Source organism: Podospora anserina, chromosome 5 (assembly GCF_000226545.1).
Source record: "Podospora anserina S mat+ genomic DNA chromosome 5, supercontig 7".
NCBI lineage: Eukaryota > Fungi > Ascomycota > Sordariomycetes > Sordariales > Podosporaceae > Podospora > Podospora anserina.
The window spans coordinates 129,402-151,298 of record NW_001914840.1 but is presented as its reverse complement, the minus strand read 5'-3'; the positions used below and the strand labels follow the sequence as shown (position 1 = coordinate 151,298).

At 49.8% G+C, this 21,897-nt stretch overlaps 8 protein-coding genes across 8 annotated transcripts, besides 1 other annotated feature; 6 read left to right on the top strand and 2 right to left on the bottom strand.

Moving 5' to 3' along the window:
• Positions 1-2,265: 2,265 nt before the first annotated feature.
• On the top strand, positions 2,266-2,689 carry PODANS_5_12020 (uncharacterized protein; the record flags this gene model as incomplete). Its single annotated transcript, XM_001904428.1, has 2 exons — positions 2,266-2,450; positions 2,530-2,689. The coding sequence occupies 2 exons, from the start codon at positions 2,266-2,268 to the stop codon at positions 2,687-2,689; spliced, it is 345 nt and encodes a 114-aa protein (XP_001904463.1).
• A 687-nt stretch (positions 2,690-3,376) lies between these two features.
• On the top strand, positions 3,377-3,847 carry PODANS_5_12010 (uncharacterized protein; the record flags this gene model as incomplete). The annotated part of the gene is made up of 1 exon (XM_001904427.1): positions 3,377-3,847. One exon carries the CDS (start codon positions 3,377-3,379, stop codon positions 3,845-3,847), a length of 471 nt encoding a protein of 156 aa, XP_001904462.1.
• A 2,184-nt stretch (positions 3,848-6,031) lies between these two features.
• Positions 6,032-6,102, top strand: a tRNA (tRNA-Gly).
• Positions 6,103-6,343: 241 nt separating this feature from the next.
• PODANS_5_12000 (uncharacterized protein) lies at positions 6,344-7,279 on the bottom strand (the record flags this gene model as incomplete). The annotated part of the gene is made up of 1 exon (XM_001904426.1): positions 6,344-7,279. One exon carries the CDS (start codon positions 7,277-7,279, stop codon positions 6,344-6,346), a length of 936 nt encoding a protein of 311 aa, XP_001904461.1.
• Positions 7,280-9,713: 2,434 nt separating this feature from the next.
• On the bottom strand, positions 9,714-11,682 carry PODANS_5_11990 (uncharacterized protein; the record flags this gene model as incomplete). The annotated part of the gene is made up of 5 exons (XM_001904425.1): positions 9,714-10,386; positions 10,447-10,982; positions 11,037-11,160; positions 11,224-11,350; positions 11,484-11,682. 5 exons carry the CDS (start codon positions 11,680-11,682, stop codon positions 9,714-9,716), a joined length of 1,659 nt encoding a protein of 552 aa, XP_001904460.1.
• A 1,058-nt stretch (positions 11,683-12,740) lies between these two features.
• Positions 12,741-14,768, top strand: PODANS_5_11980 (uncharacterized protein; the record flags this gene model as incomplete). The annotated part of the gene is made up of 2 exons (XM_001904424.1): positions 12,741-12,804; positions 12,868-14,768. 2 exons carry the CDS (start codon positions 12,741-12,743, stop codon positions 14,766-14,768), a joined length of 1,965 nt encoding a protein of 654 aa, XP_001904459.1.
• Positions 14,769-15,433: 665 nt separating this feature from the next.
• On the top strand, positions 15,434-17,594 carry PODANS_5_11970 (uncharacterized protein; the record flags this gene model as incomplete). Its single annotated transcript, XM_001904423.1, has 2 exons — positions 15,434-15,948; positions 16,028-17,594. The coding sequence occupies 2 exons, from the start codon at positions 15,434-15,436 to the stop codon at positions 17,592-17,594; spliced, it is 2,082 nt and encodes a 693-aa protein (XP_001904458.1).
• Positions 17,595-18,159: 565 nt separating this feature from the next.
• Positions 18,160-20,321, top strand: PODANS_5_11960 (uncharacterized protein; the record flags this gene model as incomplete). The annotated part of the gene is made up of 7 exons (XM_001904422.1): positions 18,160-18,213; positions 18,490-18,637; positions 18,690-18,870; positions 18,932-19,189; positions 19,242-19,381; positions 19,434-19,620; positions 19,670-20,321. Coding segments are annotated over 7 exons (1,620 nt in total), but the record flags the coding sequence as incomplete, so codon positions are not given.
• Positions 20,322-20,782: 461 nt separating this feature from the next.
• PODANS_5_11950 (uncharacterized protein) lies at positions 20,783-21,802 on the top strand (the record flags this gene model as incomplete). The annotated part of the gene is made up of 1 exon (XM_001904421.1): positions 20,783-21,802. The coding sequence occupies one exon, from the start codon at positions 20,783-20,785 to the stop codon at positions 21,800-21,802; it is 1,020 nt and encodes a 339-aa protein (XP_001904456.1).
• Positions 21,803-21,897: the final 95 nt, after the last annotated feature.

The following is a 21,897-nucleotide window of genomic DNA, read 5'->3' as shown; positions in this document are numbered from 1 at the left end:
ATAAGTAGTATACCGCCTTTTTTAAACTCTAAAATAATAATTTAATTATTTAAAAGGGTAGATTATAGTATTACGATACCCTAATAACTATATTTTATAATATTTTTTAATAACGAAAGGAATTTCTTTTTTTTCTTTTTAAATAATAAATAAAGCTCGGTAAATTATTTTAATTTATTAAATATAAAATTTATATATCCGGAATTATAATATATATAATTTTTAAATATTTCGATAGTTTATTAGATTTTAGGGGTATTTATTAAAGAAAGTATTATTTTTAGGGGCCGAAACGAAAATCCAATTAATTATTATTATAGTAAGTAAGGAATAATATATTAATAAAGTTATTAAATAATATTAAAGTATTATAAGTAAATTAGTTTTTCGAAAACTTAATATTAATAACGTTATTAATATAGCCTTAAAGAATCCTTATTAATAAATTAATATTTTATTATTTTTTTTATTTATTCGTTTATATTTTTTTTTTATATTTTTAATCCTTTAAAACTTTATTAAAGTTATATTATTAATAAACTTTATTTTTTAAATAGTAACGATTATAATTTATATAATATTAATTACTTTTCTTTAAACCTTTAATATATTAATCGTACTTTTTCGTCGAGGTTAATAATATAGTAAGTAAAGGTATAATTACGGTTAAAGCTTTAATAATTTCGATAATAATTTTAAAGTAAACCGGCGTAATTTCTTTTATAATAACTTTAGCGTTATATTTTTAATAAAAAAATAATTAAATTATAATATTATTTTTTATTTTCTTTATTAGCCGGTCATATAAATCGGGGTATATAATTTTAATACCGTTTAAGGTAGCTTAAAAGTAAACTACGTAACTAATTTTAATTTCTATTATATTAAAATAACGGCGAAGGACCTCGAGCCGGTTAAAGTAAATTTAAAATAAAATAAAATTAATATATTTAAAAATAAAATATTTTTTTAAAAATATATTAATAATATTAAAAGTATTACGTTATAGGGCTTAAATAATTTTTTAATATAAATTATAAATATTAATATCGTTAGCCTTCTAACTTAAATTAAAAATTTATTATTAAATTTCAAGCTTTTTAACGGAAATTATTATTAAGTTTTAAATATTTAAGTTATTAATATATTATTAATCGAAAGTAAATATCTTTTTTTCTATTAATAACTATATATTAACTTTAATATAATCCTTTAAACTATAATATATAAAGAACTAAGTTAATTAAAATTCTTAACTAAAAAAATCGGTTTTTAAGTTTAGAGCCGGTAAAGTTTAAAAGGTTTATTATTTAACCGTAACGACGGTATTAATATTCCCTATAGCTTTTATAAGCTCTAAGAGCTAGGCTATAGTAACGTTAATATTAATTATTTTAAAAGAAAAATTAATTAAAGAGAAGTCGTAAGAAAAACGCTATAAAAAAAATATCGAAAGAAAGACTTAAAGAAAGGCGCTACCTAACTTTGTGGCCGCTAATAGTGGGTTAAATTAACTTAGGTAGAGGGCGAGATACTTGCTCCACTATCGGTCTCCTGATAAGGCAGGATAGAGTTCTCGACTGTTGCCGGAAAATAGTAATTTCTTAGTCAAAAGGTCGTAAAAATGGCAGAACCAAAGAAACTTAGCCAGGAGAAGGTTGGCGCCGTAAACCACATTCTTATCGGTGAGGGGTGGTCGGTCGCTTTAACTCTTCGTTAAGATGAGGGTCAGGGTTAAAACCAGGCTTCCGTTGATTGGGAAGTTAGTTAACTCTCTTAACGCCTCTAAAATCGCCGTCGAAAGGTCCAATTGCGTAATATTGGCCTGACAAGGGTCGAAAAGTCGTAAGGTCCGGTGTGGTATTCGGCCTTGCGAGGTCGGGTTGTCGACGAGGGCGTCGACTTCGGTTTGCTTGGTGATTTAAGCGTCAAAAGAGCTCATAACCTGTTGGGCTGGCGACCTAGGAAAGTCACTGGCGGCGAAAATGAGGCCAAAAAAATGGTAAGCAAATTGGTATTACAGTAGTTGGTTGTTTTAAAAGTAAAACAGTAAGAAAATCCAGCCCCAAGAGCAAACCGGTGTGGGTCTGGGAAAACCTGGGCCCTTTGGTGCCCCACATCTTCTCCTGGTTTGAGGTAGGTGCACACCCAGTCCTCCGTAGAAACCCCCTAGAACTAACACCTGATCAAAAACAGACTCACTACGGCGAGAACAAGCCCGGCAACTCCATCAACGAGATTAACGGCCTATCCGCCGACATCAACATGGGCTTTGGAGGCGAGTACGTCTGGCTCGTCCCCAAGCGCGCGCCTAGGCCCAAGATGATGGTCGACAATTTCTGGACCGACATCCGCGGCAGCGCCGACGGCAACCGCAATGACGACCTGGCCAAGGGTGCCGGCGGCGACTACCGCTACTTCTCGTGGTCCAACAATATGGATGCCACTCAGTGAGTTGTTTCGAATCCTGGGAGCCCGTGCTTGTTTTCCTGGATAGTAGCTAACGACTCTCCTTTCTTTTTTCACCAGCTATGTTACCGATGTTGCTCTTTGGAGAACCGGCGACGCTCAGCACAGCCCCACGGATGGCTGGGACAGCATGACGGGTGACATCAACAAGGGTCGTGGCGGCGACTATCTGTACCTGGTGTGGCGCAAGAAGCAGTACTGCGGACCCAAGGGTTTCTAGGTGCCTAGTTCTGGTACTCTGTGCTTTGAGGTGGAAAGCGATTTAGTGTGCTACCTCGGTAGCAACATCGTCCATAGTTTCACGGACTAGCCGTGACTGAATTACCTATCCATCTGCGTGAACTGCATCCTACCCTGATACTCTCTGCTCATTGGTGGTCAGGGTCTGACTATATCCGCGTCTGTCTGCGCACATTACTTGTGTTAGGCTGGTGACCTAGGCAAGTCACTGGCTGCGAAAGTGAGGCCAAAATGGCCAAAATAGTAGACAAATTGGTGATACAGTAATCAGTTGTTGGTTATTCAGTCTAAAAGTAAACAAAAAGGAAACCCGACCTTGAAAGCAAATAGGTGACCGTGTGGGGACATGGTAAGTCGTCTGTTACCTCCCCCTCTTGATCAGCGATAATAACCAAGTCCTATTTCAGCTCCGTCTGTAGGCGCCAGGCATCGTCAAATAAGGAGGGCAGTCGCGCTATCAAGTTGATAGGCTGGACGCAGAATTCTGACGAGGTCCCTGGTGGTTTACCAGTCAGTGGTACTATCCAAAATCCTGGGGGGCCGCAGCTACCCCTGATGCAACTTGCTTAAGAATTGCAGCACTTTCGTCGAGTCCACATCTCTGAACCGGCCGAACCTGTCTGCGACATGGACGAAGCTCTGTCTAGGCTAGCAGCGGATAGCACCGATGCGGCTGCCAATGCTTTTATCGGTCTGCATCATTTTATTGCATGGGAGGAAGACCCAGAGCGCCTTGGAGGTCCCCGTGAAGCGAAACGTTGCCTCCAAACAGTTGTCAATTCAGGTATCCAATACCTTAACTTGCCGTGTCCAGAGCATTAGGATTATCACTAATGTCTTATTTATGGCAGATCCCTCTGTTGCTGATTATTGGTACTTGTTAGGCAGGGCACACATGGCCATGAATGATTACCGTGGAAGCTATGAGAGCCTACAGCAAGCTGTTCGTCGCAAACCACGGGCCCCTGAAATCTGGGTAACTGTTGGAATATTATATTACAATATTGAGCAATATAGAGACTCCCTGGACGCTATTTCACGGTCGGTAAACCGCAACCCTTCTTTGTGGTTAAACTGGCATAACTTAGGAGTTCTGGTGCGTAAATTCCCCAAGTGTGTTCACATGCTTTTCTGCTGACCTTGTTTCTTTGCGATCAGTACGACCAGTGTAATCAGCAGCGTGATGCGATGGAAGGTTTCGAAAGATGCCTTGAGCTACGTCCGGATCTTCCCACTGTACAGGCGAGGTACCGACTACTCAAACAGCACTTTGAAAAGTCTGCAACGATGCCTCCCGCCGAGCATAAAATTTACAAGATGAAAGATAGTGACCTCAAACCTACCATGCAGGAATACAATGAGCCGCATGGTGATGATGTGATCATCAGACCCATAGTCGAATCCGGGGAGCTAGACTCCGAAGCACAGATCGGGGATGAGGATTCTGCGTCCGATACTACTGAGGATAGTATGTGAGAAATCAGTCATGCCGAAAGAGCAAGTGATGGTGAAGTGGTGGGTGAGTGTACCATGCCCGGCTAGAAAGCAAAGCGGAGCCCTACATGGTGTCAGCCCTGCACATATAAACCCCCTGACATGGTCAATCAAAGCTCTTTGCTTTTCTTTCCCCTTTAGCCTAGCTTTAGTTAACCAGGTGTGATATTACATTAGCTTTGACTCAGTGAACCAACCGACCGTGACACAACGAGCCTAATGTCTATGCGTGGGTTGATGGCTGTTTCGATTCTCTTTATCTACCTTGCGTACTCATTGTCACGAATAGCCAACAAGAAAACACAAGGCACGCGGCCGTATTCCGGCCGGGGATACACCCAAGCCAATTATCTATACATAGAACAAGACTAATTACCTAGGCAGTGCCACGCAACAAAACACTGCTTACATACACACTCATCTACGCATATTAGACCACCGTCTCACAAGCTCCCACTGCTCCTTGTGATTCAAGACATCCCCGCTGATCAAGTCTGCCTGAGCAATGACGACCGTTTGTGGCGGATGGTAAAGCACATCGCAAACATGTCTTTCAAAACGGGGACGATGATACAGCAGCCGAACCATACCCGGTCTTCCGCTGTTGGAAAAGCCAAGTGGATGAATGAAAGGGTGGATATATCTAGGCCGATCAGTTGAGGTTTGCAAGGTGGCAAAGTGCTCAAAGTTCCTGAAGAGATGGGGATAGGGGATATATCCTGGGGATCCCCCTGTAATATGGTTAGACTCGGAGGGGGCAACGCGGAGCTGGTCTTGAACAATCGAGGCCGGGATGTGCAAGTATAGGGAATGGTCAGCAAGGTGCGAGCAGTGGTACTAAACAGAAGAGTTAGAAAGCATGTCGAAAGCATTGCGTGGGCGACTTTTTACCACTTGTCCAATGTCAATGAGCTCACGCCATTGAGTCTTTTGCATTAACTCAGGCCCATGCAGCCAGATACAACCAATTGGCCACTTATACTCATCAAAGCTGTTGGCAACGATAGCATAAGTTCTTGTTGAGTCAGATACCAGGAAATTATTGACGGGGGTTGGGCCCTCGCCAGCGAGGTTGTCGTTGGTGTTGTCCATCCTGTAAAGAATATTTAAAGATGTCTCGAGATAGAGCTGAATAAGGATCGGCTGGCCGCAGCAAAACCCGGTGGGGGTACAGGTTAGATATGCTATAGATTGATTTGTACGACTAGTATTGGAGAAGAACTTTTCACTTCATTATATACTCTCCTCCCCTTCAGCCAGCTCCACCCACATGGTCTTGTCATGGCGCCTTTTCCACATGAGCTACAACATGCCAGACATGTAAACCCCTAGCGCAATAACCACATGGTTCAGAAAGAGTCTTCCAGACAAAACCATCTGGGTGTCAGGCGCTCTCTCGAATTCCCTGCTCAAAACACAAAGCATTGTTCCTACACAAACCCCAGTCAACAAGCAGCAAAGCTAGCAATACAACTGAATGCCGAATCCGAAACCGAGCTCGAGCTACTTCCAAGAAGGGCGCGGCATAATACTTTGCAGTTCGAAGAACATCCAGAAGAATGACCTGTCGGCTTTCTCAACCCTCAACAGTAGATAGGTTCGGGGGTCCTGGTAGCCAGGAGGCTCAGAGTCGGGCTCAGGGGCATGTCATGGTCCGTGCACAAGGACAAAACAATGGAACAGAGGCAGGGGACCAACTTGCTTTGTCCTTCTAAGACTCTTCAACCTAATCTAGTTTCATGTTAATTTACGATGCTCGTCCCATCTCATCCGCCAGTCCTGTGATGAAGTCAATTTCTGAACTAACCAGCATCCAATCATCCAAACAGCATCAGTGGTTTAGTGGTAAAATCCATCGTTGCCATCGATGGGCCCCGTGTTCGATTCACGGCTGATGCATGCGTTTTGCTGGATCATCAAAAAATAGCCTTCTTCTCAGGCGATAATTGGTTTTTTTCTTGCTAATAAACTATTATTCGCCCATCAGAATTCGCCATGAGGTAGCTACAGTCGTCCAAGACAAAGTCGCACCACCAAAACCCGCAACCGCTACCTTTTCCCCATAGTCAATGATACCACAACAGCCTCGCATGCTCATCGTTACACCAAACATACCTCCCACCCCTTCATTTCAACCTTCTCACTCATTCAACACCCCCGCTCTAAGCGGCACCAACCCCCAAACCCTCCAAAACTCCCTCGAGTCATAACACCTCCCCAGCATTTCCATCCCCCTCGGCAGCGCCCTCACTCCCTCCTCTTCCATCAACTCCCTCACCCACCTCCCCTGCTCCCTCACCTCACCACCCTCTCCCTCTGCCCACCCTGCCAACAGCGCCCACCAATCATAAACAAAGCCATCAGTCAACATCCACCTCTCCCCCTTACCCCCTCCATTCTCCCACTTGTCCTCATTAGTGACAATCTTGACCACCGCCCGGGCAATATCGTCCCCATGAATCATATGCAGGCTTGTCTTCCACTTGATCGCCTCCTTGGTAGCAGCCACTCTCCCAATCCAATTAACTGGCTTCCTCTCCCCTCCCCACAGCCCACTCAAGTTGAGCACGCACCCTCCCAATTCAAGAAGCTCCTTCTCAGCGATCACCCTGGGGTTGGCCTCATTAATAGGGGAATGCCGATTCACCCAGGGATCACCTCCCCTCTTCTCCGCCAACTCCCTCTCCACCCTCTCCTTATCCGCCGCAGCAGTAGTGCGACCCGCACCCCAAATACCCGTTGAGCCAAGCTGGATGAACCGGGCTTTTTGAGAGGCGGAAGAGTGGGATTGATGTGTGGAATTGTACATCTCGATCAATGTCTTGGAGGGGCCATTGCCGGTGAGGGGGAAAGTGATCAGGACGTATTTCGCTGCTGGGAGGGCGGCAATCGCGGAGCGGAGCTCCTCTTCTGGTGTGTTGGCGGGGTCGAACTTGAAGCGGATTGTCGGGACGCCCGAGACGGTTCGGCCGGTTGTGGTGGTGGCGGCGAAGGGGATGGAGGAGGTGGTGAGGAGGGGGATAAGGAAGGTGGATGTCCAGCCTGCGCCGAGGATGAGGACGGTGAGCTGTCCCATTGTTGTGGTGAGGTTGTGAGAATTTGTTGACGATGAGTGAGCGATGACCTCAGCGGCTGAGTGTAGGCAGTGAGGTGGAATTGGAGGGTTGTCAAGCTGTCTTGAAGTACTCGAAGGGAAATTCTGAGAAGAAAATCCTTGATCGAAAGTATTTGAGTGCTTTCTGACGTTGATCGGTGGCTCTTGTATCGATTATGTGTCTGGAGCGGGAATGCAGCGATCGGGAGCATGGTGGGGGCCGCTGCAAAAGCTGGGCCGGGCGGGGAGGAGGTTGCGAAGTGGAGCTTTTAGGGTTAACAGCGGCAACCGTAAAATAAGCTGAGCCACGTATCGGCCGTATCGCTGGAATCATTGTAAAAAGCCAATGGAAGGAGCTCAGTGGTATTGAGCATACTCGAGCAGGAAACCGTTGTTGGCCGCCGCGGACCGAGGCGAAGGCAACTTCTACGGGTGCAACACACCTGATTCAAGGGTTAAGGCCGAAGCTGAAAGTAGGGCTTAGCGGAAACCCGAGACTTGGTCACAAAGAGCTTCTCAACAAATACACAAAGACATTTTGTCAGAATAATGATACCGCTCTCTACCACATTGTTGGGTGAGGGACAAAAAGACGGGGAAATAGGTACTTGGGAAGGAGCTCAACTACAATTAGATGGGCTGGACAGGCAAGACCTTAATCTGCCAACACCCGGCTTTACACTTCTGATGTCTTTACCTTGGTCATAAAAAAACCAGTGGTACCTGCACGTCACAGATCTATCTTCAGCAAAACCAATGGTTCAAAAACAACAGACCCACCAACCATGAACCCCCCTTGGCCCGTGCATACCCCTTAACCCCTGAATCCATTGTTGACGCTCTCTTAAAGTGACAACTCAGAATCGCCACAGCTTTGTCTTCATGATTCCCAGGCCACAAATTGTTGCAGGACGAGCCTAAGTCTGATGTTCAATCAAAGGTGCCCTTAGAAGCGAGTTGGGCGAATCTGAAGTAAAAGCCGTGGTCGTTACGGAGCTTGATCGTCGTCATATCTGGGAAAGTTTGCTTATATCTACGATCATTGAGATTTACACCCAATGATACGCCTTGCTCAATCGAGACTCGAAGAACATTGAAGCACCCAATGCTCTTGTGTTCTGTGATTGGGCACGGAACACAAGACGTCAAGTCGCTTCAACAAAGACTCCATAGCCGATGGCCCTGGGGCAGTTGTGTTTGTATTCGAAGCTGGAACATACCTGACGGCGTCTTCGTGAAATTGAACGAACAAAGCGTGAGGCAATATAGTTGAAGGCCTCATTCTGAAACAGCTACCAGAATACAGCTTGAAGACGAGTAGACCTACCGAGCGTTATATATGAAAACCAGTTGTCGTTCTGCTTTGGGTCAATAGTAATCTGCTCATTCATCGCAATCCCATTGCATGCTTAACATTCTCCGCTTTGTATAGAACATCATGTCCTTGCATCCATCTGCTAGTCATCTTCCGGACGGTAGACTTACTCCAGACTCGACGTCAACAGAAACAACGACTTCCACCCAACTTGGCCCAGTGGTAAGTATATGGCCATTACTACATATATTTCCGTAGAGGCGTGCGGTATTCTCGCTTTGCCGGATTGATTTGTGGTATCATGTTAACGTTGCCATGGTACCACTGCGAAGGCCTTAGCACCAAAAATCCCTTGAAATATATCTCGCGTTCAATTGTTCAACTGCAGCTCGACAATGCCCCTGGCAAGATGACCAAATACACGCGTATTTGGTCCTCCATCTGCAAGAATTTCTATCCCCACGACTTTAAGAATGAGGTTGAGAACATCTCCGACCTCACCGTTGATAAGCCCTTTTGCAGCTTTCCGCTTATAGTTGACAAGCCTGGCTTTGAACGCAAGAAGAAGCCCGGTTGTGTTCGAGTTCTTTGTCATTATGAAGGCTTGATAATCGACAAAAGTAAATTAGACGTCATCTATCATGACCCAATGCATCGAACCCCAAGCAGAAGGTTTGATCTGTTTTCAATATCGACAATCATTAATGAGCCTATGTTAGAAGAGGAAGAAAAACAGCCTATTGTCAGCCGGTGGCTCACGGGGACCTGAGACTTTGAGTGTAATATCCCCATCAACCCTAGCCTTTTCTTAGCCCACCGTGCTGGTCGCTTGGTGTGTTGGGGATATTGTCGAATAGCATGTCTTGTTTTTTTTGTTGTTATAGAGAAGTTAGCATTCAGGGTAAATAGATCTCATGCTCAAAAACACCACCCACGCCGTGTACAGAATAGTGGAGAGTGAAATGCGAAAGAAAGGCCTTAAAATATGAGTAACAGGCCCTGAGAACTTCGAATATAGTTGATAGACCTTAAGGGATACCTATTTAATGGGCGTCAAGAAATATCTTACACTCAAGGACTGATTACCTATGTACTGCCCCGCTAATCTACCCCATCCCAGACATCATCACCATAGCCCCTCCTTCTTAGCCACGCTTCCAACACTCCCCACCCCCCATCTACACAAAAGACTTCTCTCTTCTTGCCAACCTTCTTGCTGGCCCCTCTGAGCATAGAAGCCGCCATCTTTCCAGAGTCCCCATCCAAACAAACGACAAGTGTTTGTCTGTCATCATCTTCCTCTTGGTGATTCAACACACCAGTCTCTTTGAACGCGGCATTCATTTCCTTCCACCTCTCACAAACAGCCTGCGGATCCCCATAAAAGTCATCCTTTGTCACTGATAATGGAATATTCACCGCATTTCTCAGATGGGATTTGACAAACTCCGCTCTCGGTCTTACATCGATGACCTTCCCCATCGAAGAATACTGTGACTCAACACTGGTCGTGGTAGCGACACTGTACACCGATGATGATGGTGATGCCGTCGAGAATATCGTCGAGGCAGACTCCGAGACATAGGATACCGCACCTGGTGAACAGTCCCCGAATATCCCCTCAATTGGTTGCTGTTGCTGCCTGTATGTTCTTGATGTTCGCGTCGTTGTGCAGGCGCAAGAAGAGGGCACCATGCATAGCACCTCCCCATCATACTTCTCACCACCCTCCCCAACCAACATGTCGACTGTCTTCTCTGGCGCAAGGAACCATCTTTCGTCATAGGGGTCTTGGTCCACCTCTAACAAGCACTGTTCCCTTGTCAGTCATTACTCCTCTTCCCTTTTCTGGGTGCTACATACCTGATTTCTGATCCCCGGAAACTCCTCCTCCCCTAGCTTCTGATAATACAACTCCATATACTGATACGGCAAATCCGCACACAAAAACACACAGTTCACCTCCCCATTTTCATCCCTCTTCAGTCCGTCGGTACCATTTTCTCTCAGCCACTCCAGCAGTCCATGAAGTGCCTCCCCTGATGACGGCCCGCAGATAATCCCGTATCTACTCAGCCTCATACTCATCCTGAAGGAATCTTCCGACTTGACACTAACAAACTCGTCAATCGTCTCCCTCCACGGAAACGGGCTTGACTCAAACCCAGGGAAATGTCTCGGCCCTGGTGTTGGATCTCCAAAGACGTTGCAAACACCAACAACTTTGATATCAGACGACAAATGAGATTTGAGATATCGCCCTGTGCCGGTGATGCAACCCCCTGTCCCAATAGTAGAGCAGAGCACCGACAAAGAGTGGAGTTGCAGCGCAAGCTGAGGGGCGGTGTGGTTGTAGTGCGATTGCCAGTTCTGTCTCATTGTCAGTCCTGCCCAAACTCAACCAAAGCAAAGACCTTGACTCACAGCATCATTATCATACTGCCCCAAATAACACACCTCCTCCTCCTCCCTCGCCTTCCTCCTCAATCTCGCCATGATTCCTTTGGGGTCTGACGGCTCCTGTTGTGCCAACCCTCCATACAACGATCTATCCCTCTTGTCAGTTTCCTCCCCAAAACCACCACGGGCACCCTCAAGAAGGAAAACTTACATCCCCACCCCAAAGAACCTCAAAACCCTCAAGCTCTCCCTCGTCTTCTTATTCGTCACCCAAGCCTCAACCCCCTCATGACCCCACAACGCCCGCCCAATAACCCCCATGCTGAGCACCGTGCTCCCTGAACTCGCTTCAACAATCCGTTTGGCGGTGCGGGCTTTGGGTGAGGTTTTGAGCATTTCTAGGGCTGTCCCGAACAACACACGTCAGTGGGAATACTACCTATCAGGGATGCGAGAACGGGGTGAACAAACCAGGAAGAGACTTGACATTCTGCGCCGGCAGCGCCGTCAACATCTTTGCATAAATCCTCACGCCATCCTTGCGGAAGGGGTTCAACGCGGCAGGTAACTCGACCAGTGGCAACGGCGGGTTTTGCTCGGGGTCGAAGTAATGAGACAGCGAGTCCGGGCCGGAGAAGACGTTTAGGGGGTTGGGGTTTGTGTATGCCATGTTGAAGGCTTGTTAGGGAAAAGTACAAAATGGAATCCAAACAATAGTGATAGTGTGCAGGGTCTGGAAAGCAAGGTGAGCAAAGGTGAACTACCCAACTTTGAGCACCTCACAGATGTAAATAACTTCCCCTCCCTCTCCCGTCACCAAGCTACCCGGAACATGGCCTGTCTACTTCCTACCCACACACACCATTCCCAGCACTTGACACATGGGTTCCCATCACGCCGGAACATCACCCTCTGGGCAAGTCTTACCCCCTTGTCTCTCCCTCTCGGCAAGGTGATCACCCACGTCCTACCTACCAAGGTTCCTACCACCCATCCCGCAAGGTACCTACCCTAAATTCCCCTGCCGGGGAATCAAACATTTTACTCCCGCAAACTTGCTCTGATCTTGCGCACCTTGGTAAACATGATCGATCCCCGGCCGCGGTGTAATGTCGCCATTGAACAGCATGCCGAACATCCTGCGCACCTTGTCGACCTTCCCCCAGTGCAATGTCACCGAAACACAGGTGATCAGCGGGGCCACCCACACCCCCAGTCTCATTCAAAGAGAAACGTGGAGCAGCAACCGCGCAGGTGTGTTTACCACTCGCTGTGGGAATTCCCTTTCATGTAGGTACCTACCATGTACCAACCCCCAAATGGACACCTGTCAACATCACAAAACCCCCATATTTCACATCCAGCCCGCTGTCAGTATTATTCTGCATGACACAACTTGCATAAAACCATCACAGTTCGTTTACACCCTCCCACGCTTTCCCGCCTACCTGGAACGTCTCTCCTACCCACTCCCGTTTTTATTTGACTTACCTAAGACAAGACTTTCTCCTCGGTCTTGTCCAACCCTCATCTACACACCACTCAACCATACCATACCTTTCCCGGGCCCGGCTGACTTCCTCCGAATCATCGTCTGCAGTGCGACATATTTTCCCCAGACTTTCACGGCCTATTAAAACCGGCCTGCAGAATTGCCCTGTTTCACGGCACCAACACCATCAACACAGGCCTACCACCTACCTTAGCACCGAGGTTCCTACGCTCAACATGACGTCCGCCAATCCTTGGGGCTACGCCTCCATCACCCTCTCCCCAGAAAGAACAGTACACGGTACTTACCCACCCTCTAACCTCCCTTCATTACCGATGTACCAATGCTTACTCCCCCGTCCAGCAACGATTTCCCTTTGCACCAATCTCACCACCAACCAAAAACCCACCAACAACACCATCCCAGAAACCTGGGCCTTGGACCTCACCTTCACACGCTCCGCAGCAGCTCAACCATCAACCCCCATCCAAATCAACCTCCAGCAGGCCACATCTCCCTGGAAGACTCTCCTCCAGCAAACCCTCTCACCCCCCACTCCCCTTCTCACCATCCGCTTCCTCTTCACCTCCACCCCCGGCTACATCACCCGCTCAGACCTCATCCCCCTCCGCTTCGAGTGCCTCCCCGGCCTCCTCTCCGCCCACACCTTCCTCACCCCCCTTCAGCACGTCACACCCATCACTCCCCAATCCCTCACCCCCAGCAACCTCCCCCAAATCCTCTCTTCTTCTCTCGGAGCCCTTGTACTGTCAAATGACTACAGCCCCGCGGTCCTCAACAAAGAGACAAACAACAGATTGGGATTGCCCTTCCTCCTCCCCTCACCCCCCACCCGAAAAAGAATCGCCTGGGTCCAAGGCCGCGAAGATATCGACTGCATCGAGCGAGCTCTAAACGCCGCTCAAGCGTTAGGTATCTCCCTCGTCATCATTGACGAAAAAGGTCATTGGTTGCAAGATCCGACTTCGCCGTGGGCACATCTAAGAGAGGACTTCATCGAGGCAGACGTCGCTCCCAATGAGGATTTTCCTCAACGGATTGTGGTTGCCGTGAGGGGATACCCCAAACCAATCAACGGCATCGTCACCATCAGCGACGTCCGCCTCGCCGGAGTAGCCAAGGCGTGCGAGATTTTGGGTCTGCCGACTGAGTCCCCCGAGGCGTATGAAATCGCCGCTGATAAAGGCCGGACAAGACTCCTCGAGACGGTAGGAACAGAGGAGAGTTTTGTCTTGAGGCATAAAGATGATCTCGAGGGGGTGTTGGCCCAAAACGTGGAACTGAAATTCCCAATGGTGGTCAAGCCCGTTATCGGATGGAGTTCAGATTGCGTGACCAAGGTCAAGAATGTGGATGAGTTGAGGGTTGCAGTCAAAAAAGCATCAGACAGACACGCCGACTCCCCAAAACCAAGCACAGCCGTGGTGGTAGAACCATACGTCGCCGGGCCAGAAGTAGACGCCAACTTTGTCATGCTCAACGGGGAGATCGTCTTTGCCGATATCAACGATGACTTCCCCAGCCCGGCAGACTCTGCCAATGCCGGCTTGAGGGAAAACTTCCAAGAGACGCAAAATGTCCTCCCCTCTGCCCTCCCCAAACACGAACTGGAGGCTCTCCAAGACCAACTCAGAGCAACGCTTGTCAGGCAGGGATTCAAATCCGGTGTCTTCCACTGCGAGGCCCGGGTGCGGAATTCGAGCGTCAAATACCAAGACGTTGGAAACGGGATCCTCGACTTGGTTCCGGCAAACAACCAAAATAATACAGACGGAGCCACAGACCCGGAAGTGTACCTCCACGAGGTCAACGCCCGACCACCGGGATACCTCGAGTCGGTAGCGGTGCAGCTGGCGCATGGCGTCGACTACTATGCGCTCCACATGTTGCTCGCGCTGGGTGATGCAGAGGAGGCTCGCTTCCGCGCGCTGTCGCACCCGTTCCGCAACGGCCCGCAGTTCCACCTCTCGGTTATGATCATTCAGCAGACGCGCAGAGGCATCATGAGGTCAGCTGACGCTGCCAAAGAGTTTCTGGAGAAACATCTTGATGTTCGGGAGAATGTGGTGGACTACTACACGCGCAAGAAGGGGGGTGATGTCCTCGAGGGTCCGGATGCGGCCTCGCTCTGGTGGATTGCCTTCTTCTCGGTTGTCTCTCGGACTTCGCGCAGGGATTTGTTGGAGAGGGTGGCTTTCATTGAAAAGAACTTTGACTATGAGTTCGACCCCCTTGATGATTAAAACTCGCTCATCCTGACAGGTGTCGGTGTGGCTGAAAGGCTAAACCTAAACATGGGCAAAGATAAGGTAACTCTTGAGTAGTGTGGATAGCGTCTTCATCGTAACCACAAAAGAAAGATCTGGACAATCGTTGAACTGCAACCCCCCCCCTGTCTGTCAGTGATGGTTATGCCAAGAAAACACTCACCCAGCCAGTCAGAAGCGAGCAGTTGTGAGCAGGTTTCGGGGGTTACATGCGCCACCAGTGAGCAAGTTTCGGCATCTGAGCAAATTTGCCGTATAATATCAATAAACAAGGGGCCCCGCAAGCATCAGCAGCAAGCCACAACATGCCGTGACTGAATCTTCCTGACTCGAGACCTCGACAGAAGTCCCAAGATGGGTAGCGAGGAGGTGCCAACTAAATTCCCCAGAAACCGGCATCGCGGGCTGCGACCCAAGCCGGTTGGTTCACATATCCCTGTGCTTTGGCGAGTGCTCGGGGCGGAAGCCGATACTAATACAACGTCGAGAATCCTGTGCTTCCATGCTGGGAGAACGTGTTGGGCCCGTAATCTTTTTGTCTGATCAAGTCGCCCTTTTCCCTGGCCTTGTGCCTTTCCAGCTGGCTCGCATCTCTCTTTCATGTCGGATTCGAGTCAAGGTCCTTCAGCAACGGTACCAAAATGAGAGGCCTTCTCACAGCAGCAGGGCTGGCGGCCCTCGCCGTCCCAGCACAAGCCCTTATTGGATACGGCATCACCATGTACGATCCCTCCTGCGGCTTCGGTTGCTACGACTCGGTCTCGGGTTTCATGCTGGAGTGCTCGGTGATGGACCATGGACCGGTGGGCGCTCACAGTCACGGTGCTGGAGGCCCAACATCACCAGAATGCCGCGCCGGGGACGATTATTTCCTGACGACACTGGCATACTGCATGAACACCACCTGCGATGCCTCGACCCCAAGATGGAAGTTGGAGAAATTTTGGTCCGAGCAGGCCACCGGCAGCAAGACGGTTGCGGCGAAGTGGTCATACACCGAAGCTCTGGCGCAAATCAAGGAGCCCCCCACAGACCAGTATGGCGAGGATGATCATCACCTCACCCGAACAGTGCTCTTGGATCCCGAAACCGTCAAGGCCAACACCTTGACTCGAGAATACTTTGAGCAAGCCGAGACGATCCACTCTCAATATGGGTAGGTAAAATCCGCAGGCCGCGATGGTAAAATCCGCAGGCCGCGATGCCGTCCACGCCACTGACACCGACGCCTCTAGACTCATTCTCTTGATCGTTGGCTTTGGCACACCAGTGGTCATCTCCATGTTCACCAGGCTGCCATACATGAGCACCCTGTCAGACAAGCTGAAGCCATACCTGGTCTATCCCTCGCTCATCGGAACATACCACGTACGGCCCCTGCCCTACCTCCTCGGAAACGCTGCAACAGTCGGCCAGTCGCTGTACGTCATCATGTTTGCGGCGCTGAACATCGCCATGGCGGCAGCAGGCTACAAGTCTGTTCAGCCCAACGCTTGGTTCGCGAACGAATGGCAGGAAGTAATGGGATACTTTTCCGCCAGAACCGGTGTCCTAGCTTTTGCTTTGACGCCTCTTGTCATCCTGCTTTCTGGCCGCAACAACATTCTCCTCTGGGCGACCAACTGGTCTCACTCGACCTTTATGGTCCTCCACCGGTGGGTGGCCCGGATCTACGCTGCCCAGGTCATCATCCACTCGGTTGCTGAATTGGTCTTGTACATCGACATGGAATCCTACGAAGCCGAATTCAAGACGGAGTACTGGGCCTGGGGTATTGTGGCCACAGTCTTTGCCTGTGCCATGTTGGTCTTTAGCTCGCTCTTCTTCAGACGGTGGTCGTACGAGTTGTTCCTCGTTGGTCACATCATCATGGCCGTCTTTGTGATTGTCGGCAGCTGGTACCACGTCGAGTTCTTGTTCCAGCGCAGGTGGGGATACGAGTTTTGGCTGTATGCCGCCTGCGCTGTCTGGTTCTTTGACCGTATGATCCGGGTCTTCCGCGTTCTCAAGAACGGCCCCAGACGGGCGGTTGTCACAGAAGTGTCTGAGGATATTGTGCGGGTTGATGTCAAGGGCATCCGGTGGACAGCTGCGCCTGGTCTTCACACCTATGCCTACTTTCCAGCCCTGAGCCCATGGAGACCATGGGAGAACCACCCGTTCTCCATCCTGCCCACGGCTCTTCTCCAGTCCAAGCGGGATGCTTCCTTGTCCGGAGCTGCTTCGGGCAGTGACACGCGGAGCACCGCTGATGTCGAGAAATCAGGCGGCGTCACCAGCACCAGCGCACCGCAAAGAGACGACCAAGCACTTGGCGGGGCTCCTGGAACGGGCATCACACTCTACGTCCGCAAGTCCAAAGGTTTGACCAAGCTGCTTGCCAACCACAACTCCCTCCTCACACTCTTGGACGGTCCATACCCAGACAACCCGACAGATGGGGTGCTCAAATCGGACAGACTCCTGCTGATCGCCGGAGGAGTCGGAATCACGGGTGTGCTGCCGTACATTGCGAGGCACACCAACGTCAAGATTTGCTGGAGCGTCAAGGCTTCGGCCGAGGGCTTGGTGCGGGACCTGGAGGGTCCGTTGTCCAGAGTGGCTGAGAAGGACGTCAGAGTTGGCAGCAGACTGGACGTGGCGGCGCTGTTGGCCGAGGAGGAGCGGACGGGGTGGAGCAGAGTCGGAGTGGTCGTGTGTGGGCCCGGGGGACTTTGCGACGACACTCGGGCGTTGGTGACAGCCAAGGCGCGGACCGGGCCGACTGTCTGGGAGCTTGAGGTGGACGCGTTCTCTTGGTAGGCTCGGCAATGGTGGCCTTTGCGGAGGGCGTGTTCCGTGGTTTCTGTATATGCATTTCAAAAATGTCATAATGTTGTTTACATGACTGTTCGATTCCTTTCGATAACTCGCTTGTGCCAGTGAATAGAGTGCTTTCCCTTGGCAGAGATGTTGTTGGAATCGCGATGTTGAAGTTGGACGTTGAAATTGAATTGTGGGGGCCCAAGAGAGAGCGGCAGATGGAGGGGTGCTTAGCCACAGTCTGCCTACACTTCTAACTTCACTTGTTCTCGCTGAAAACTGGTGGGCGACGACAGGGGTCTAACTTTCTCAACTTGCTCATCAACGGACATGGAAATGCCGTGATTCTTCCTTCGTCTTCTGCATGTCTTCGGCTGCTCATCTCTTCAGCGAGTATTTGAGCAAGTTTCGCTGAGCACCCCCGGAACCCCCAAAGATGCCAAGAGTCCAGGCCTGGTCACGTTGCAGGGACGCGCTGCATCTCGCATTACCAGGATCTCGATTGGCTCAACGATCTTGGAGTCGACACCTTGAGGGTTAGCACGTTGAGGGTTACTGGAGTGGGTGGCCCATCATGGCTACCTACGTACACCGACCGCCCTTTGTGGGTTCGCCCTCTGTAATGTTGGCAGTGGTGAGGGGAGCTTCTGTCTGATATCTCAGTGTGTAGCAAGCAACATCAATACCTTACCTGATACCAACCACACCTCAATATGGATTCGGAGTATGTGTTGTCCCTATTCATCTCACCGAAACGCACTGACTGACTCTTGGCAGAAAACAACCCCCAATTGCTGTTCAGGAGACTGGAAAGCCAGTATTCCAGGCCGATGACTTGGAGAAACAGCCACCAACAGAAGATCCCATTGAGACATCAAAGTCGGACACAACGCAGGATGACAGCATTTTCCCTCGAGATGCCACTGAAGACGAGATAGCAACACTGCCCAAAATCACCGACAAGATCCCGTTTGCCGCCTGGGCTGTCATTGTTGCTGGAGCCGGTGAACGCTTTACATACTTTGGTCTCATTGCACCATGGCGTAAGTCTTTAAAGTCTCACAGACGCACCACACAAAGCTGACAAAGGCCCAGAAAACTACATGCAATACCCTCAAGGCAAAGAACCGGTCCCGGGAGCTCTTGGACTGGGTCAAGCAACAGCCGTCAACATCTCCAATGCTTTTTTTCTGTTCTCATTCCTGACACCAATGCTCTTTGCGTTGATATCCGACATATGGCTAGGTAGATACAAAACTCTACTTTTGGGTCTAGTGTATGTTGACGCTTCTTTGATTGGACGCCACAAAAAACCACCTTTGCTGACCTGAACCCAGATGCTATCTTGCAGGCTGTGTAGTCCTCATTAGCACTTCGATTCCTTCGGCTCTGGAACAAGGAGCAGGTGTTGGAGGGTTGGCTGCAGCACTGATCTTGACTGGGCTGGGAGCTGGCTCCGTCAAAGCAACCTATGTCCCCTTCCTGGGTGATCAGTACATGCAGGCCAAGCCTCAGGTGATCCGTCAGAAGAACGCCAACTTGGTGGTCGTGGATGGGCCGCGGACTCTGCAATTCATCTACAACGCTTATTACTGGTTAGTTCTGCCACTCTTCAGTTGCCCTTGCCACTTCATCTGACTCTCCCAGGTTCACCAACATTGCCTCCTTGAGTTCCATACCAGTCACCTTTATCGAGTGGCACCATGAGTTTTGGTCAGCGTACCTTCTGGCTACTGTTACACTTTGCATATCGATAGCTTTGTTTCTTTTGTGGTCCAAGAAGCTCGGTATGTTCATCTCTGACCTGAAACAACCGACATAAGCTGACAACAAAGATAGTCAAGGTCAAACCACAAGGCAATGTCTTGCCCAAGGCTGTAAGAGTCCTTGTCTGTGCTTCAAAGAACGGATTCAAGCTGGAGCACACAAAACCATCCTATCAAAAGACCCACCACGGCAAAGAGGTTCCATGGACAGATAGCTTTGTGGAAGAAATGCGCCGCGGCATGATTGCCTGCAGGGTGATGTATGTTTGACCCTCTGATCTCATGATCCAAATGTTAACACGAAGGCAGCTTCTTCCTCGTCATCTTCTACCTCTGCATCGCCCAAATGTACAACAACCTCGTCTCCCAAGCCGGCCAGATGCTTCTCTCCGGTGTCCCCAACGACATGATCCAAGCCTTCTCTGGTGTGGCTTGCATCATCTTTGGGCCAATCATGCAAGGCCTCTACGAGTTTCTCGCTCGCCGCAAGATTCCATTCGGCCCCATTGCTCGCATCACGACGTCGTTCATCTTCTGTGGAGCTTCCATGGCTTACGCTGCTGGAGTTCAGAAGTTGATCTATTCTACCGGGCCCTGCTATGACCATCCCTATAACTGCCCCGAGTCCGAAGGAGGTCGGCAGCCCAACAATGTCAGTGTGTGGGTGCAGCTGCCGGTCTACATCCTGCTTGCCATTGCGGAGATCTTGGGCTTTGTCACTGCATTTGAGTACGCCTACAGCAAGGCCCCAAGGGAGATGAAGACTGTTGTCCAAGCCTTGACGCAGCTCACTGCTGGAGTGGCCAGTCTTTTGGGGATGGCTATCAGCCCGGCGTCTAAGGATCCGAACATGGTGATTGTGTACTCGTGTCTGGCGGGAGCTATGGGGGTGTCTGCGGTGGCGTTCCTGTGGCGGTTCCGCCGCTATGACAAGATTGATGCGTCGTTGAATCAGTTCTAGTTCTCAACTTCTGCTTCAAGATGGCTAGAACTTTCTCGACACAATACATCCTGCTCTCTATACCTACACCTTCACATCGCGACTGTTATCCAACCTAATTCCGTTCCGGTATCTGTCAAGTACCACGATGAAGCCTATGACCAATGCCTAGAACCCCCACTGAACATTCTCGGGACCCAGCACTCCGTCAGTGATATTCGGTAAAGGTCGATGCAGACTGCAAGGAAACACGACGTACCCGAACAGCGGTAACTTGCTCATGCAACCTGTAACTTGCTCACCAGCGAGGGGCTGGCTTGGCTTCCCACCCTCCGAACAGGGGGGTCCGATCTGCAGTCCACCCCTCCTAGAAGTACCTCGCAGGTACCCGTCGTGATACCACCTGGCAGGTATGCACCTTGATGGCTGGCCGCAGAGGTGTTGACCATGGACTCCATTGATATACCAGATTTTCTCTCGTGATGTTCACTGTGACGACAACACACGTACAACACCTTGACTTGGCCAGCAGAATCTCAACCTCATCACTGATCCGATCACCTCGGCCCTTGACTCAGAAACGAGAATCAGCTGTGAAGCAGTTTCCCCCCCAACACCTCTCCATCACCACTCTCAATATCATCGCCACCATCACCACCACCAAAATGACCACCACAACCACCACCATCCCAACCCTCACAGCCCACACCCACGCCAAATCCCAATACACCACCACCTCCTCCCGCCTCGCCGCCCGCCTCTCAATCCACAACTACAACACGCACCCCCAATCCTGGTTCCAATTCGCCCAAACCTTCATCCCCAAAAGCGGCTCCATCCTTGAAGTCGGCGCCGGCACAGGCGCCCTCTGGTCCCCCCCCGCCATCTCCTCCCCCTCCCAACTCTCCTCAGTCACCTCCCTCACACTAACCGACTTCTCCCCCGCCATGGTAGCAACCCTCAACTCCAACCCTGACATCGCCGCCCTTAAATCCATCCTTCCCAACGTCAAAGTCCAGCAATGCGACGCCACTTCCCTCCCCTTTCCCGACTCTGAATTCGACACCGTCGTAGCAAACCACATGCTCTACCACGTCGACAGCCCGATCGCTGCTCTCCGAGAATTCAAACGTGTCCTCAAAAATGGGGGACGGCTAGTCGTGGCGTTGAACGGACTTGATCATCTCAAGGAACTTTTTGAGATTGGGGGGATGGTAGGGAGGGGGAGTACCATTGCTGGGTTGGCGAAGATAACTGCTGAGAATGCACTCGAGCAGATCGAGGGGGCAGGGTTTGAGGGGGTGGAGAGGGAGAGGTTTCCTGGGGAGTTTAGACTGCCGGGGGTGGAGCCCGTGTTGGAGTATTTGGATAGTGTTGGGGAGACGGACATGGAGGAGGGGAAGAGGGAAACAGTGAAAAGGGTTGTTGGGGAGAGGTTGGATGAGGGGGGTGTTTTCAGGGTGGAGAAGAATATGGTTGTTTTTGTTGGGAGGAAGCCGTAGGGGTTTGTGGTTGATGCGAGTTGTCATTCTCCGTCATTGATGTACCTATACCTAGACGCATCCAAAATACAACCTCAAACAACTTTTCCCTTTTT